Genomic DNA, 18,775 nt, shown 5'->3' with positions numbered 1-18,775 from the left:
GTCAGTCGGTACAAACATTGATTATACTGTTACTCCGATTATTTTAATTCCCTTGCATCATGCTATGTTTTCTTACAGAAAATCAGAATCATGTTTGGCTGGTGACGTGATTGAAGTGGTCACACAAGGATTATTGTTTTGTTTAGTTTAATGTGGCTTGGGTTTTGACACTACGGGTTTATTCGTTTCACCGTAAACCCATGTGGATTTAGTAGTATTGAGTCGGTTTAAATCTATAGCAAGTCAAATCCATCCCAATATATTTAAATACACTCCAATCCACATATAATTAGAATAACCGAACAAGGCATACATGGACAAAATCTAGTCATTAATCGTCTCTAAATTTTACACTATAAGATTTAAGGACCCGATTAAATTAAAATCGGTCTCTATTTTATTTATTTTTAAACTAAAATTTATTTTAAGTCCTAATATTTTATAAAGAAGTATTTGATCGTGATTCTTTACCACACCTATGTGGCTATGTCCGTGTAGTTGTATGGCAGACTTGAGCATCGAGTGGACTGGATAGCTAGGTGAGAAAAAGTTTTTTTCGCTCCTGATAAGTAAGAGAAAAATAAAAACAAAATTAGAAGAGAATATTAAAGTTGACTAAATTCAATGTGTCGTTGCACGCACAGGTATGGTAAACCACTATATTGTATTAATTAATGAAAATTGAACGAAAAAATACACTAATAAAAGGTAGGCATCGTTCGATCATCTGGATATCCATCTTTAATCTGTTGCACTTCCTTCCTTCTCACCGACGAATCCTCCATCCCGCGCAGCATCTCCTCCCTCCCTCCCTCCGCTCCGTCCGCGTCGCCAAACCCTAGTAGTACGTTGTACAGGACAATGGGGCCACAGCCACCGCTTCACCTTCCCGCCGCCAACGGCGACAGCATCGTCGACCGCGACGTTTGGCTCGCCTGCGCCGTCCCGCTCTCCCGCCTCCCCGCCGTCGGTGCCGAGGTCTACTACTTCCCGCACGGCCACGCCGAGCAGTGCCCCGCGCATCTCCCGGCGCCGCTCCCGGCGCCGCACCTCTTCCCTTGCACCGTCGCCGGCGTCAGCCTTGGCGCGGACGACGAGACCAACGAGGTGTTCGCCAAAATCTCCCTCAGCCCAGGCCCCCACCGCGGGCCCGCCGCCGCTTGTCGTACCGACCCCACCAGCGACTGCCCGCCGCAGGAGCTCAGTTACTTCACCAAGGAGCTCACGCAGAGCGACGCCAACAACGGCGGCGGATTCTCCGTCCCGCGCTACTGCGCCGACCACATCTTCCCCACGCTCGACTTCGACGCCAACCCGCCCGTGCAGAAGCTTTTCATGCGCGACACCAGGGGCAACCCGTGGCAGTTCCGCCACATCTACCGCGGCACGCCACGCCGCCACCTGCTTACCACCGGCTGGAGCAGGTTCGTCAACGCCAAGCTGCTCGTCGCGGGGGACATCGTCGTCTTCATGCGCCGCCACAACGGCGACCTCATCGTCGGCCTGCGCCGCACGCCCAGGTACCCGCTCGTCTTCCCCAGGGTCGGGTCCGGAGCCGGGGTCGACCCGGACCAGCCCCCGCCCCGCAACGCGCGCGCGCGGGTACCGCCCCAGGACGTCATTGAGGCCGCACGCCTCGCCGCGGAGGGCAGGTCCTTCGCGGTCACCTACTTCCCGAGACAGGCCGCCGGGGAGTTCATCGTCCCGCGCGACGAGGTGGAGGGCGTGCTCGCCACCCGCTGGGAGCCAGGCGCGCAGGTGCGTATGCAGGTCATGGAGGCCGAGGACACGCGGCGCACCGTGTGGGCCGACGGCCACGTCAAGTCGCTCCACCAAAACATCTGGCGAGCGCTCGAGGTCTGAATTTTCTTGTCTTCCTTCCATAATTCCAATTGCCCTGATGGCCAGTGTGTGTTCACCCGGAAGCACTGACCGCGTACTGCCATGCATGCTCATTGGTCATGATGAGATACCTTCCCCTTGCTTAATCGCTTATTAGTACAACAAACCAGGACTTTATTTAATTACTTAGTAGTAGTAGTACTACAAAGCTATCACTAGAACAATCTTGACCCGTACTAGCTTTGAAGCCAAGCCAGTCACTCGTGTCGTGCTAAACAGATATTTTTGTTGTTTTCGATCAGTGTTGTCGTCGAGTCGTATTTTTATATTGCGATTGCGTTGTGGGGCTGCCGGTGGTTCTTCTGTCGGACTGGATACCTTCACATGTCCGTTTCTGTTTCCACTCTGCACTTCTGCAGCCAGTAGCAGTGGGGCTGCCTCTCTCTGTCTGCTTCCTCATTCAGCCTGTCCATATCTTCCTGCTACCACTAGCAAGTAGTAACAGTATTTGTATATTCATCCAAATCTTGTCGTGATTCGTGATGCCTGTCAGCCTGTGCCACTTCGCCTTCGTACCACGCTTCTGAATTCTGAATGCATGCACCCGGCCTCCATGCCCTGTTTAATTTGATTTGTTTTCGCACAAGAAACCATGCCAGTTTTTGACACGTGCACTGCATGTACTCGTACTACTGTACTTGCTAGTATACTCGGTCCTTCAAATAGGGTGGTAATGAACTCTAAATTTTACATTACAAACTTTAAGAATCAAATCATATTAGAACCGAACCATATTTCTATTTATTTTTAAACTAAAATTATTTAAGGACTCTAACTTTTATAAATAGGTATTTGGATGGTGATCCATTACCACCCCTACCTGTAAATATTTAAAAAAACTCGGTTCTATTCCTGCTAGGTAAGTCACCAAAGAATTATGTTCTTCCTCTAATCATCAAGCGGATTCCCAACCCCAATCGCCCTTAACTTGTTCCTATGTTTCTGCTTCCATCTGTTTCTTGAAAATTTCAGGGCTAAATAAGTAAAATACTGACCAAGATTTTAAAGTCGGCTAGTCGACTCTAGTTGTCTGAGCACCGATAAGATGACTAATCGCGATTAGTCGTTGATTTTCTCGATTAATCAAGTCTAGTCGACTCCTAATCATCCTATACTCGTCCACCTATAACAAGACTATATGTATATATCAATATATAAAGTTGTAGCAGGACTGTAATACAACAGTACACTGATTTCAGCAGCACACTGATTCGGTGGTGGACCAAGATTTCTTGACTGGGTATGCGAGATCAAGAGATGTCCTAGGGACATTGCCGTAGTGGCCTAGTAGATCTGGAGGATAGCTGCGGAAGGCAGAAAATAATGGGTCTGATAAGATCGTGGAGGAATTTTTGAAGAGTAGAGATATTTTGCATACATACATATATGTTATTTATATTTTGCAAAATAGCGCTGGAGGGGGGCCTCTACAGCCTACAACCACAGCATGATGGAGGGGGCGCAATTGACACTCGAGCATAGGGCCGCGGGAGCACAGCATGGCAGCAGGAGAGGAGGGCGACGACGATAGAGAAGGTGCGGCGGCGCTGGAGAAGTGTGCACGCGCGAGCGCGACTGTGCGCTGCGTAATGCGTGTACCGTATTGGTACAAGTAGGGCAAAAGCAGCAAAACAATGTTTGTGCTGTACAGATGGTGGGTCGGTCCATGTAACAGAGATCGGATTAGTGCCCAAAACAGGCAAAACTAGTCGACCACTATACCTAGTCGAACGACTAATCGCGATTAGTCGGCGACTAGGACGACAAATCGCTTCCTAGTCGCTCTAGTCGAGTCGGAGACCCTAATCGAGCTCCCTCTAGCGATAAGGCCGACTAATCGTGGTCGGTCGACTTGAAAACCTTGATAGTGACTTGGCATAGGGGAGCTATAACTGATTTGGTATATCTTTTGTCGCGTGGGTTCACCTTGCCATCTTATATGACAGCCTTATTATTTTTGAACTGAATATAGTAATCTAATAATCTTATTATGCATTACTATTAGGGCCTGTTCATCTGTTTCTTGAAAATTTCAGGGCTAAATAAGTAAAATACTGACTTGGCATAGGGGAGCTATAAGTGATTTGGTATATCTTTTGTCGCGTGGGTTCACCTCACCATCTTATATGACACCCTTATTATTTTTAAACTGAATATATTAATCTAATAATCTTATTATGCATTACTATTAGGGTCTGTTTAGAACTACCCGGTTTTTAAGAAACTGGTTTATAGAAATTGAGGTGGTTCCAAACATACCAATTTATACCTCAGTTTATAAAAATTGGATTCTCAATTTTTTAAAAACAAAGAAGGTAGGTTCTCCTAGCTAAAAAATAAAAACTGGTTTCTTAAAAACTGGATTGTTCCAAACATGACCTTAGTAGGGCAAGATATTTCCTTCTCTGTTATAGAGCTAAGGGATCGGTTTTGTTTGTTTCTAATTATTGCCGATTTCCTACTTGATCCTGACTCATGTCATTACGACTTGACACAACTGCAGATCGACTGGGATGATTCCTCTCCATTATCACCAAATCTGAGCAGATTTGTGAATGCTTGGCAAGTCGAGCTTGTTACACACCCTCCTCTTCCAAATGGAGCGAGGATCTGCAACCCAATTGCGTCTCTTTGCCATGGAGATGTCTCTTATCCACTGATCGGATCGGAAATCCAGGGGCCACCAATTCCTGCTAGCATGCAGGGAGCCAGGCACACCGGCCCTTGTGCTGCGCCCTCTGAATCTTCTGCAGTGCTCACGAATCGGGTACTGTTCCCCCTGCTCAACCCGGACCTCCAGATGCCACCGTTTACAAGCCCCAGTGATTCCTCTGAGATTCTGGATCCTGAATCTGCTTCTCCTCCCAACAAATCAGTAAGGTTGCCTCCAGCAGAGCTTCCAGTCCAAGTGAAGAGCATACAGCTCTTTGGCGCCACAATCATGGTCCATGTTGTGCGAAGTGTTGCCTGTGGTGGTTGTTGTGAAGAACTGAATGGAGCTCCTAGTGGTGATGCTACGGCTGATGGCAGTGTCGGAAAAGATGTCTAAACCATGCACCTGTACTTGAAGGTATGCTTTGAGGGATCGACCAAATTAAGATTTGCTTGCTTCAATGATATGACTAGATTTCAATGTTGATGGCTGCTATATGTTGCTTTCAAGTTTTATTGTTTGGTGAATCTAGCCAAAGTTCAAATTCAAAGAAGAAACATATATATGGAAGAATAGGAAATCGAAAAAAGGAGCACAATCTATCGACCCTGCTCCACGTTTCACCACTGCCTGTCACTGATGTATGCATGCAATGCTTTTGTTTGCAGATGCCTTTTAAGTCTGGGAGTGTGGGTTTCTACTACCAAAGTACAAGTGTTGGTGCATGCAGAGTTTATCTGTAGCTACATTTAGTAGGCTGTGGGGGGAGTATTACCGTTGCAAGTTGCAACCCATGGCTGTAGTTTAGTTAACAGAACACTTCATATTGTTGGTTGGTTGATTCAATTCTGGGAGTTTGGTCGTATCACTTTCTTCTGCTCTGCTGTTGCAATTGCATTGCGCGCAACTATATGTGGGTTTAATTTGGTAATGATATGGGTCAATGACCCTTCCCCCGCTAATTAATTGTTTGTTGGGTGTGGATCAGCTCATGTGGAACCATGCCTACCTTGCCTGCTCACTTGTGAAAGACGAATGTTGCCCCAGTGCATATGCATGCATCTTTCTGGTGGCACCTCTGTCCCAATCTCTGCTAAAAAGGCAGTCCTTTTTTTGTTTTATGTATTTCTATTAGTTTTCCATTCTGTATTTGCATTGCATTACTTTATTTAATTTGCCGGTCTTGCATGCACCATATACATATCTCTTTCTTTCTTTTAACAAGTACTAACGCATAGCAATCCACACCAACAGCTAGCTGCTATTAACTGTACGTATAGTAGCCTATAGTAGGTAAAAGGAGGCACTCACTCATCTCACTTGGTACAAAGCACAAGCAAGCAATTACTACGTCTCCATCCAAAGCAAGGGGGGAAGCTCGCAGATCCATCCATCCATCGGACACCATGCATGCATGCATGGGCTGCCCCGCCCCCGACCGACCAGGCCTCCTTACCGACGACGGCGACCTACCACGCCCGGTCCCCGTGCGCGCGCCTCCGAGTGAGGCTCCGGATCCAGCCTCTCCCTCTGGCCTTGGACCGCTCAGCCGCCGCCGCCGCCGCCTTCTTGCCGTCCAGCCCACCCGCAGCGGCGGACGACCTCCTCCAGCGCGCCAGCTGCAGCATGCGGCCCACCACCTGTTTGCGCCACCGGGTGACGCCGACACGCTTGACGTGCTCCACCGCTACCATGGTCGTCGTCGACGACGACCTCGCGGGAGCTGCCGCCTTGTGCTGGCTCTGGCTGTCCCACGTCGCCTTGCCGTTGTCCTCGAATTTGATGGAGATGAAGGAATCTTTTTTTTTTCACATCCGCCGGGCCACTGAATCATTGATCTGGCAAGCAGACAAGAAACAAGCAAACTGCAGATGGATGGGATTGTACCATCGAGGCTTGCGACGGAGGCGGTGGCGTCGTCGTCGTCGGAGTAGCAGTTGTTGTCCCGCCCTCGTCCCCGGTGGTGGCGGGAGTCGAGGCGCTGGAGGAAGGAGGAGCCGAGCGCGAAGACCTTGGGGAGGGAGATGCTCCTGCTCCTGCTCCTGCTTTTGCGGCGGGCGTCGTCGTCGATCTTATTGTTGTTGGCAGCGGCGAGGAGGAGGAGGAGGCGATCCTTGAGGCAGTGAGCGCAGACGCCGACGCCGACCTCCCGGGGATGGAAACAGCAGTAGCCTGGGACGTCGGCCTGCTGCCCATTTCCGTACCCGTACGCCTGCTGCTGCTTGTTCATGCTTCCAATTCCTTCCCTGCTTCTACTTTTGCAATGGGATGACTGGAGGAAGAAGAAAAGAAGCTTCACTCCTCCTCAATCAGAGTTCGGAGAGCGACGGACGGAGATCTGCGCAAGGAAGGAGTCTTTTGGTTGGCCTGGCGCCCTGGCCCTTGGGGGAGGGCCACACGGATGGGTATGGTATGGTATGGTAGGGGAGACGGGACGGTGGCCTGCCCAGCTCTGCTCAATGAACCTCTCAACAGCCAGCCATGCATCTCCGTGTTTTAGCATTACAATTCATTATATTTATTTAATGTTAAAAGGGGCTGGGAGAATTACTACTAATAATAATAATTAATAAAATAGATCAGATGAGGTGACCAATCAACAACTGCATTGTTCCTAATTATAAGCTCTCACTCCCATCCGTTTACCTTCATTGCATGCATGGCCATTTGTATATAATATTAATATTCTATTTATATCATTTGTTGTTGCAATACAATTGATAGAGAACTTGCTAATAATAATAGTTCAAGAATGGGATGGAGGAGATGCAATGGAACCGGTGGGTCATGCTCATGGATAGATGGGTGGTCCAACTTCCATGGAGAAAAGAAAAGGACCAGCTAGCTAGCAGCTACCAACATTACTGCTACACGATGCATTGCATTGCACACCGTTTACATCGAATCGAACCGTGGGGTGTGTTTGATTTTCAAGTTTAGTCTATGTCAAATCAAATATTTAAGTATCAATTACGAATAATAAATATTACCTAACTATAAAACTAATTATATAGATAAAGACTAATGTTAAAACAAATATATTAAGCCTAATAAATTTATGATTAATAAATATTTACTATAACGCCATGTTAATGAATCATAGATTAATTAGGATTAATAGACTCGTCTCATAGTTTAGTCTTCATCTATGTAACTAATTTTATAATTAAACTATATTTAATACTTCTAATTTGTATCTAACACTCGATAGGAGGGAACCAAACGACATCAAAATTACTTGGTAAACTAATGATTATGCTATTTAATTGTACAAAATAAATAGAGAGCTATACTTTTATATAACTTCCAGCAATTAGCTTGGTCGAAAGCCATTGTCGCTTGTCAGGGTCAGCCAGACGTGATCAGTCGAGGCTAAGGGTCAGATAATTGGAATTCTGTCCGCGACTTCATTGCCTCGTTATAAATGCCTTTTGAGTATATGATTTATGGGTCCGTCTATATTTATAAATTGTTGGCCCAACGATAAAATTTCTAAATTCAGTAAGGTGGCAAATTAGCAAATCTCTCGGTTAGGACATGGAGCGGTGAACGATACTACAGAAATAGTTTTGGCAGACGCCATTTTACTATAGATTTTATTAAAAATATTGGTGATAATATCTCATTGCATGTAGGGATGGCAACCCGTAAGATCCCTCTTGGGCATACAAGGCCACCCACATATCCACTAGAGAAAAAAAATATATCATTACCCTTACCCACTATCCATTATAGATATAAAATTACTCTATACTTATACCCACCACGGGTAGCGGGTACCCACACCCACCAAAATTCCAGCAGACATGATTATTTTAATCGTAAAAGTAAGCACCAAACATAAAATATTGGAGCCTTATATCTCATCAATAATGAAATACTAAAATAATATTATTTTTATGTCCGACATGATAAATTCTCAAACCCAACAGAATTTTATTACAAATTCAGCATTTAATTTTATATAGAATATTTCTAATAATCTGAATCCACTTGTCATAGGTTAGCAGGTTTTCTATCGGGTAACGGGTATGAAATAACAAGAGAGAACTGTTGGGGCGAAGGCAAAGACGCCACCCTTCGCTCGAGGCCTTCGGTGCAGTCGCTGGTCCGATGGAGACAAAGCGGGCAGGGACACCCTTCGCTTTATCCGGCACCAGACGAAGGCATGCGACGTCGTCACCCCACCGCGCGGCCTCGTCCAGCTCAGAGGCCCACGTGTGATCCGGCCCATTGTAACGGGCCCTGCGTGGCCGCCGCGTGTTACGGGCCTAATTTGTAAAGGCATTCCTGTAATTACAGTCTGTAACCCTGCTTTATGGGAATATTCTGGGGATAACCTAGGTGGCTGAGGGCACATGCGTCCTTAACACAAGGCGCTGGGCGCTCAGACACCTATAAATACCCCCGCACAGTGCTCGTGAGAGGCCAGATTAACAGAGCTATTGCCAACACGCGCGAGAACCATGTTAACGTCATTGTTCACCCTTGTTGGATCCCCTTGCAACCGAGAGCAAGTTCCAACAGCTGGCGCCCACCGTTCGTGCTACGAGAAAACCACCCGCGATGGCACCCAAGAGAGCTAACCCGAAGGCTGACGAGGCTGCGAAGGCAGCACTGCTCGCCGCAAGAAAGGGCAAGGCCCTCGCCCTCACCCAATCCACCCACCAAGAGGCCACTGAAGACAACGCTCCCCGCACCTGCGAAGACGACACTCTCCGCACCTGCGGCCCTGAAGGACAATCGCAGCCACCCCCAGGCTTCGCCCCCCTGGAGGGCACGGACCTCACCGAGGATGGTGAAGTCCTCGACGTCTCAGCGGAAGAACAGCAACAGCAGCGCGCCCTGCGCCTTAAGAACCGCAATCTCCAGAGGCAGAAAGAGATACTGGAGGCCAAGCACCAGCGCGTGTCCGCACTAGCCAAAGTGCGGCAAATGATACGCGACGAAGAGCAGAAGGCCCAGGACCTCGAGCGGGAGATCGCGCTGATGCAGCGCGAAGGCCACCTTGGCCTGCAGCACGGGCCACCCCTCCAGCAGCGCGCACAACTGGAAGACACGCGCGAAGGCCACCTCGGCCTGCAGCATGGGCCACCCCTGCAACACCGCGCACAACCGGAAGACCCGCGTTTCCCCAGCGCGACCACACCTTCCCGCACGCCGCGCCTTTCCAAGGGGTCAACTATCTCGACGAGCGAAGTCCCCTGGCGCCACACCTGCAAGTGACGCCTTGGCCAGCTAACTTCCGGGCAGGGACCTATCCCAAGTACAACGGCAGCACCGACCCGGCGCAATACATAATGAGTTATCAGGTCGCCGTTGCATCTTCCGGAGGGGACGACGCCACAATGGCGAAGTCTTTCATCATCGTCCTAGAGGGCCCAACTCTCACCTGGTTCACCAGGTTGCCTCCGCTGTCCATTGATTCCTGGAGAAGCCTCCGGGACAAGTTCCTGCTCAACTTCCAAGGGTACCGCCCAGACACCGACGCCTTGGCCGAACTCTCGCTCTGCAAGCAGCTGGAAAAGGAGACTCTGCGGGAGTATTACCGCAAATTTTTAACACTCAAGTCACAGCTGCCCTCAGTCGATGACCAGATCGCTATCCACTACGCTATCAGTGGCCTTCGCGCCGGCGTCCTTTACAGCCACTACATCAGAGATCCGCCCAAGAACCTCCAGGAATTATATCAGCTGTTTGAAAAGTACGCCAAATCCGAAGAGCTCCACCAGCGCAAGGTCGAGTCCCAAAGGAAGCCAAAAGATGCTCCACAGTCCAGCCGCACGTGGACGAGGACTCCGCAGTCGGACTCCGGTCGAGACGGCCGCAACCAACAACAAGTGCATAACATCGCCAACCAGCACCCCGCTGCTGACGCCCCTCGTCGCCAGGAGTATCCCCCCCAGGGCCGCAAAAATGGAACTCGCGGTAGGGGTCGGGGGCGTGCGCAGCCGCCGCGCCGATTCTACTGCCTCTTCCACGACGAAGACTGCGCCCACCAAACCAAATACTGCCCAGAAACGAAGGCCACCAGAGACAGGATGGCACGGGCGCAACCAGCCGACAACCCCAGAGTTGTCGCACACACTTACCAGCAACCCCCTCCACCATATATCCACGCCCCCGCCCCGCATCCACCGCACCACGCTTACCAACACCATCAGGAAGTACAAATCGTACCTCTCCCACCCCCACCACCACACCAGCAACATCAAAACATCCCCCATGCTCCAAAGCAGGAAGACTTCGCCGATCAGCCATATCGCGGAGTCATTCACATGATAACTGGGGGGTCCAGCACAGACTTCGACACAAAGCGGCAGAAGCGGGACCACTACCGCAGCATCAACCACGTCGCCGTTACCGGCCCAGTCGTGCAGACAAAGTGGTCCCATATACCGTTAACCTTCGATGCACGAGACGTCGACCTACGCAGCGCCCCCCACTGCGACGCCATGGTTATCAATTGCAGCGTGGCAGGCTGGGACCTGCACAAAGTCCTAGTTGACAATGGCAGTCAGGCGGACATCATCTTCCTCCACGCCTTCGATCGCATGGGCATAAGCCACAGCCTGCTCAAGCCTTCGGACAACCCGTTGTATGGCTTCGGCGGCAAGGACACCTTTCCTATCGGTAAAATAGAGCTGCCTCTCTCCTTCGGTGTAGCACCCAATGCCCGAAGTGAGCAAGTAACCTTTGATATCGTGGATATGGTATATCCATACAATGTCATCATGGGCCGGGGCTCCATCAATAAGTTCGAAGCAGCCATTCATGGACTGTACCTATGTATGAAGATATCAGGTCCGTTAGGCGTCATTACGGTCTACGGCAATCAACAGACTGCGCGCAACATAGAGCGGGACTTCGTGCCCGGCCAGAGAAACGTGCACTGCCTCACGGCCCAGCGCGAGGTCCCCGCGCCCGCCAGCCCAACCAATAAGCAGCACGACAAGGTACAGCTGCAGAGCAACGACGGGACCAAGACGGTCCCCCTTGATCAGGCCACGCCCAAGCAGACAGTCACTATCAGCGAAGACCTCACTTCGCACGAAGAGGCGAAACTCCTCTGCTACCTGTCCAAGAATAAAGATGTCTTCGCCTGGTCTGCCCTCGATCTGGTCGGAGTCAGCCGATCCATAATTGAGCACAGCTTGGGAATTGACCCTTCGGTGCGACCAAAAAAGCAGAGGCTTCACAAAATGTCCGACGAGAAGACAGAGGCCGCCAAGGCGGAGGTGCACCGCCTCCTGGAAGCCAAATTCATCGAGCCGGTGGCTTATCCCACGTGGCTCTCCAATGTTGTAATGGTACAGAAAAAAAGCGGGAAGTGGCGAATGTGCATCGACTTCACCAGTCTCAACAAGGCCTGCCCAAAGGACAATTTCCCGTTGCCGCGGATCGACAAAATAGTCGATAGCGCGACCGGATGCGAGGTCATGTCTCTCCTCGACTGCTTCTCCGGTTACCACCAGATATACATGAAAGAGGAAGACAAGGCTAGCACCAGCTTTATAACACCCTTCGGCACATATTGCTTCATCGGAATGCCGGAGGGACTCAAGAACGCCAGGTCCACCTTCTCCAGGCTTACCAAAACAGTGCTCGAAGGGCAAGTTGGCAGAAATATATTCACATATGTGGACGACATTGTCGTCGCCAGCAAGAGCAAGGAGGACCATCTCGCCGACCTCGCCGAGACATTCGCGAACATGCGAGACGCACGACTCCGCCTAAACCCGGAAAAGTGCGTCTTCGGTGTTCGCCAAGGCAAAATATTGGGCTACCTGGTATCACACCGTGGCATCGAGGCCAACCCAACCAAGATTCAGGCCATCATAAACATGACGCCTCCGCAGTCCGCCAGAGACGTCCAGCGCCTGACAGGCAGATTGGCCGCTCTCAACAGATTCATCTCCAGGTCCGCCGAGCGAAGTCTCCCTTTCCTCAAAACACTATGTGGTGCAAAAGACTTCGCCTGGGGACCAGAGCAGGCGGCGGCCTTCGCCTCATTAAAACAGTACCTGACAGAGTTGGCCGTCCTTACAAGCCCCGACTCCTCGCTCCCCCTGTTGCTCTACGTCGCGGCTTCGCCGCATGCGGTCAGCGCGGCACTAGTGCAGGAGCAGACAGTTGAAGGCGTGGTCAGGCAGTGCCCCGTTTACTATGTCTCCGAAGTGCTGACACCGTCCAAGTGCAACATGACAGAGCTGGAGAAGATTGCCTACGCAGTCGTCATGTCTTCGCGCAAATTGCGCCATTACTTCGAAGCATTCAAGGTCCGAGTCACCTCAGACAGGGGACTCGGCGAATTGTTCAGAAACCCGGAGGCATCGGTGAGGATTGCCAAGTGGGCGGCCGAACTCTCCGGCTACCACATCAGCTTCGAGCCCAGGACAGCCATCAAGTCACAAGTCCAGGCAGACTTCGTCGTCGACTGGACTGGGTGTAGCATCCCAAAAATTCAAATCCTGAAATTTTCTCAAACTCCCTCTAAATTCAAAATGAATTTCAAATTTCATTTCAAAATGTTTGTTTGCAAGTTGATATCAACAAATAAATTATAGTGGTCTATATTCTCTCCAAAATCCTCCTCAAAATATCCTACAAATATTTCCCCAGTGATCGCCCTCAATTTCTTTTCAGAAATACTGCCCAGATATTTCCCGAGTGATCCCCTTCAAGTTCTTTCCAGAAATACTGTCCAAATATTCCACCGATATATCTCCAAGTATTTTCTTCCTAAGAAATACCTTCAGAATCATTTTTCAAGCCCCCACAAATATTTTCTTCATAACTTTCTTCATGCTCATACGTATATGTATGCCTCCGGTGTCATACGGTGAGCTATACAAGCTAATTACACTCATATAAGACAAATCCATGCTAATCTCCCACTAATCCTCTCATCCTCCCACTAATCCTCTCATCCCTCCCCCTAATCCCCCCACCATGGCTATAAATAGAGGGGCAAGGGCCTCCTCTCATCCCACCCCAAGCCATTTCATGGCAACTCTCTCCCCCCACACACACACCCACTCCATGTTCCACACAAGCACACACTAGCACAAGGATCGTTCGATCGTTCTTCGATCGTTCGTCCCCTATTCTTAGTTTGTTCGTTCGTTCGTCCGATCATTCGATCGTTCGTCCGATCGTTCATGGTTCGTTCGTCCGTTCGTCCGATCGTTCGATCGTTCGTCCGTTCGTTCGTCCAAATAATCTTTTTCCTACCGTTATGCTGCCGAGATTCCGATCGTTCGTTCATTCGATCATTCGATCGTTCATCGTTCGTTCATAGTTCCTATTCATCGTTCATCGTTCGTTCATAGTCCCTATTCATCGTTCTTCCAGATAATCTTTGTCCTGCCGTTATGCTGCCGAAATTCCGATCGTTCGTTCGTACAATCATTCGATCGTTTGTCCGTTCGTTCATCCAAATAATCTTTTCCTGCCGTTATGGTGCCGAAATTCTGATCGTTCGTTCGTCCGATCATTCGATCGTTCGTCCGTTCGTTCATAGTTCCTATTCATCGTTCATCGTTCGTTCATACGAACTATTCACTATCACTATTCACCATTACTATTCACCATTACTATTCATCATTACTATTCACATACACTATTCATCATCGTTGCTATTTATTATTACTATTCATCATCGTTACTATTCATCGATGATATCTACAATTTCTTTTCCATCGCCACTATTCATCGTTACTAATCATCGTTACTATTCATCGGTCATCTAGTCATCCCAAATTTCAACTACTCATCCATCATGCTGTCTAGTCCACCTAAGACCAGCCAGACCTATGTTCCAATCATATGAACTCCGGTGACTGTGGTCTTCTTTCCAGTGGGAACTTCCCATCTGGTCACCCATCCCAGGTTTCCCCAAGTTGAGCATGCTTGACTTTGAGATTCCTTCGAACCAGGTTTCCAAACTCAGATTCCAATAATTCTTGTTTCTAAATTCTTATCAAACTATTCCCTATCCAACCATGTCATCTCTTAAGCATGGTTCATATTCCAGAAGACTCCCAAAATACTCTTGTCCCATATTCTTCCTATAACTCTCTTGTTCATACTAAGTCAGACGATTCATTCATCACTATTCTCACCAACAGTGAACTTCACTGTGCTACACCACATACACCCAACTATAAATACACCCAACTACCCTCTCCCTCTCCACACACACTCAACACCCTCAACCAAGGCAAACACCCCACCCACTCAGTTACTCCGCTCTGTCGGCTACACGCATAGTGTCGCTTCGCCTCCAGTCCACCCTCCTGGTAAGCACCTCCGCTCCACCACTAGTAGTATCTCAACACCACATGACACATATTCTACTCAAGACTCTACCCATCCATATATCACTTTTCTGACCACTATACTAAATATTTGTTGGTATACTTGCTGGTTTGTATGTTTGCTTGTTCATGTTGCATAGTTATCGGAGCGTTCGTGCCGTCTCGTGGAGGCCAGATCTGCAAGTCTACGCTAGGCGGTGGAGCCAGAAGCCAGTTCCGCGAGCTCCCCTTCCCCCTTCGCCGAATAAGCACGGCAAGCTCATTGGATCCCTTTGATGCATAAATTACCTATGATTTTTCAACCACAACCCTCAGCCTGTTATTTTATGCATGATATGATTTTGAGACAAGTTATTATGGCCACCCAGCCGCTTGCCGCAATCAATCCCTGATATATATGTTCCAAATGATTTGAGAACAGGTGTTAGTTTTCAAAAGAAAATGCTTTTCAAAATGTGTGTGATGAAGGGTTTTCACCCTTATCACCTTGTGAGTGGGATAATCAGGGACTCCCTGGTTTAGGGGAGGGCCTAAGGTGTTGGCTCAGCTGGTTTAGGCGTGAGCAGAAGGATTGTCCCCTCATATAAGGACCGGTTTGTCATGTTCACTACCTGTACTCTTTAATAGTACAACCACTCGAGACTGTGTGGGCAGTCACTCAATCTGAACTCGTACGGTCCAACCCCAGGGTTATGAAGGTTGGGGAGCACCGGGAGGATAAGGAGGGGGAAAGTTTTGTCCGGTTTGGACATGGCGGTGGCCTGACTCCTTCCGGATAACCGTTAAGGTTAGGACGTGCGGGGAAAGAAAGAGATTCGGATTCGGGTCTCACTAGCTATGAGATCGCAGAGCCGGACTAGTGGGTAAAGTGTACACCTCTGCGTAGAGTTTGAAAACCTATTCGAATAGTCTGTGTCCACAGGAATGGACGAGTCTGGTATGGTATGGCAATTAATGTTTTGTTTTCCAAAAAAAGAGATGGTTTTGAGAAAAGTGGTTTTTAAAAAGGTTCGGCGGTTGAGCCGTGAGCTATGGTGGACGGGAAGTCCAGTAGTTGTTTTTGAAAAGGAAAACCAGTGGGAAACTGCTGAGATACCTGGATGGTTTAGTCCAGGGGATTTTGTTATAATACTGAAAAACTTCCTGCTCCTTTTGGAGAGGATGCATTTTGCAAAATACAAAATGTTTTTCAAAACAACCCTACATAAAATATTGATGTTTCTGCAAAATATCCTGAGCTCCACATATTCCATGCATTATACCTGATTTCCCCATTCCGCGGGTGAAGGTGGGCTGCTGAGTACGTTTGTACTCACCCTTGCTTATTTATTTTTTTTCAGAAAAAGGAGATCGGGTAAGAGTTACGACTGTTCCCAACCTTGCCTGTGGCTGTTGGACCGCTGATTTGCTTCGCTGCGTATATCGGGCTGCTTCAGCCCCACTCTGATGATATGTCCCGAGTTGTGGACCAACTCTTAAAGTTGTTCGCCACCTTTATAGGTTTGTCGTTTAAGCAGATCTGTAATCATCTGATGTATAAATGTGTTTACTAGCCTCCTGGGACTAGTAATTGTATCACATTTGAGTCCCAGAGGATTGGGGACGCTTCAGGTGGTATCAGAACTGTTAGGTTGGCCGCAGGACGTAACCCTTAGCCTGATCAAAAGTTTTGGAGTCCAAACTATTTTCTTAAAAAAATTCTTGCTCTCATCCCTTCATTTCAAAAATGTTTCCCCCCTTTCCTTCTCTCAGAAGTCAGATGGAGGTTCGTTGCCAAACCAACTTTTGCCAGAATGAAGATGGTTTCCCTAAGTTGCTGAGAGCATGCACAGTCCGCCTCGGAATCAGGAGCCAGCCAGAGTATGATGGTCGTGAGTTCGTCGAGCATGGCACAGAGAAGTGTGTCGTGACTGTATACATTGGATCCAGTCCACACCATGTGGAATGGAGTGTCACTGCTGCTGGGCACAGATTCAAAGACACCTGCCAAGTCGTCGCTCGCAAGGCATTGAGGACCCTGTGTCAGATCTATGAAGAAGAAGTGGCCGACACACCGCTCAGATTCTTTCCGCCCTTTCAGCGAGACCGTCCAGTTTGGATGGCCAGGATGCGTGCATTGGAAGGGAAGCAGCTGCTTGAGGATGACCCCACAGTCGTGTACCTCACTGCATACCTGCTCACCCTGGATGCGCAGTATGATTTCTTGGCTCGGCACCACCGTCAGATGATTGCCCGAGCAGAAGATGCAGAGAAGCGCAACCGTCAGCTCCATGTGGATCTGACCACAGCTCTAGCCCGTGTAGCAGCCTTGGAAAGTCGTGAAGTCATTGCAGTTGAAGCCCTGAAGCAAGCCAAGGATGAGCATGTCCAGAAGCTGATGGAGGCTTACTTGGTAACCCATAACCAACGTAGAGCCCTGCGGATCCAAGAGCCCGCTCCATCCAACGCAGTTCAACCCAGGAGAGCTGAAGACCCCTAGATTCTTGAAGGTCACCCGGTCTCTATCAGAGGAGAGAAGAAGGCTTGGGAACTCCCGGAAGGAGCCATAGTCTTGAAAGGAATTCCAGTCTCCCCTAAGGCTATGGATAAGCAAGAGCACCCTGAATCCTCCCAAGGTCCCCCGCCAGAGTTGTTTGAGCCCCTCACCATGAAGAAGATTCCAGCATCGTCCCATGAGGTCAAGGAAGAAGCTGCAAGCACCCCGCCAGCACCACCGCCCTCTGAGGAGCTACAAGAGCCAGTCCCGCTTGAAGAAGAGTTCAACCCTGTTCTGACATCTCAGTCGCCGCCAGAAGAAGTCATCAACATCAGCTCCCTGTTGACCCATCCAGGAGATGTCTCAGATTGAAGTTGTGTGCCAGCCCTGCCAGAAGAGAAGTTGTTTGGTCTGAAGTTAGTATGCCCAGTCCTCTGCATGCATTGGGTAGTGAAGTTTTTCTTCACTTTGGCTAGAGCCCTGCATGTATGAGAGGTAATCGTGTAGTCCCGTGCCTTGAAAAACTCTATTTGTGTTGCCCCCTAGGGCATTTCAAAATGAATTTCGCTTGATGTTTTCCTCCCTTTTGAGTGCATATGTGATGCTTTAACGTTAGTGCTCATAAGTTGCATTTAGCATAGTTCTCAATTCAGGAGCCAAGCAATAGTAGTTATGCTTAGCCCCCGAATCTGAGTAGTCCGTGCTTTGGAAAAACTCTATTCTTCCCTTATTCAAAACATTCGATTTGTTTGTACTTATCATTGCTGAGCTTGTGTGTTTTTTTTTAAGAAAGGTTTTCTCTAAAAAAACATAGATCACAAATTAGATCTAATCCTCACCTTATGCTTCCATTCTCATCTTAACCCATCTCAAGAGAAAAGTGCCTTACCCAAGAAGATACCGGGAAGCTTACCCTTGAAGCTTGGAATAAGCTATAGAAGAAACCAGTCCAGTCGCTCAGTCAAAAGGACCGACCTTGAGAATCAAAACACTGCCCCTGAGTCAAAGTAAACAGAAAAAAGAGGATAGAAGGAGTTATTACCATACAGAGAGGCAAAGATTCTTGGAACCAGAGACCACAAACATCAGGGTCATTGACCCCACCTCTCACCCGTGCCCCCCGCACGCATGCCCGCCTCCATGCGCACTACCACCACCCCTCGCCCCCTTGGTAGCGCACCCACCGCCACCATTGTCGCCGGCAACAGGCTCCCCTTCCCCTTGTCGCACCTGCTGCCTCATGTCACCTACTCCATCACCGCCACTCCGCACCCGAGCACCCACACTCGCCTATAAAACCCCCCACCAGCTCCCTCAACTCCCATCTCGCTCAAAGCAAAGCACACTCCAGATAAATCCCCTCTGCCAAATCGCAAGCAACCCCATTTTCCACTCCCTCGCCCCTAAGATCACAATGCTTGGTGA

General features: G+C 49.0%; 2 protein-coding genes across 3 annotated transcripts; one reads left to right on the top strand and one right to left on the bottom strand.

Moving 5' to 3' along the window:
- Window positions 1–769: 769 nt before the first annotated feature.
- Window positions 770–5,515, top strand: LOC100383479 (uncharacterized). The gene is made up of 3 exons (NM_001176127.1): window positions 770–1,857; window positions 4,406–4,972; window positions 5,224–5,515. Exons 1-2 carry the CDS (start codon window positions 862–864, stop codon window positions 4,949–4,951), a joined length of 1,542 nt encoding a protein of 513 aa, NP_001169598.1. The 5' UTR covers window positions 770–861; the 3' UTR covers window positions 4,952–4,972; window positions 5,224–5,515.
- A 192-nt stretch (window positions 5,516–5,707) lies between these two features.
- Window positions 5,708–6,948, bottom strand: LOC100276810 (DUF740 family protein). Of its 2 annotated transcripts, NM_001150520.2 has the most exons (2): window positions 6,443–6,948; window positions 5,708–6,353 (listed from the first exon to the last, which is right to left on the bottom strand). In NM_001150520.2, the coding sequence occupies exons 1-2, from the start codon at window positions 6,783–6,785 to the stop codon at window positions 6,025–6,027; spliced, it is 672 nt and encodes a 223-aa protein (NP_001143992.1). In that variant the 5' UTR covers window positions 6,786–6,948; the 3' UTR covers window positions 5,708–6,024. The 2 variants fall into 2 exon arrangements, with proteins under 2 accessions (NP_001143992.1, NP_001394022.1); NM_001407093.1 differs by having other exon boundaries at window positions 5,708–6,926.
- Between the last annotated feature and the right edge of the window lie 11,827 nt (window positions 6,949–18,775).

The sequence above is a fragment of the Zea mays genome, chromosome 2 (genome assembly GCF_902167145.1).
Source record: "Zea mays cultivar B73 chromosome 2, Zm-B73-REFERENCE-NAM-5.0, whole genome shotgun sequence".
Lineage (NCBI taxonomy): Eukaryota > Viridiplantae > Streptophyta > Magnoliopsida > Poales > Poaceae > Zea > Zea mays.
Note: the sequence above shows the minus strand (reverse complement) of the source record. Positions and strands in the feature narration are given on the sequence as shown.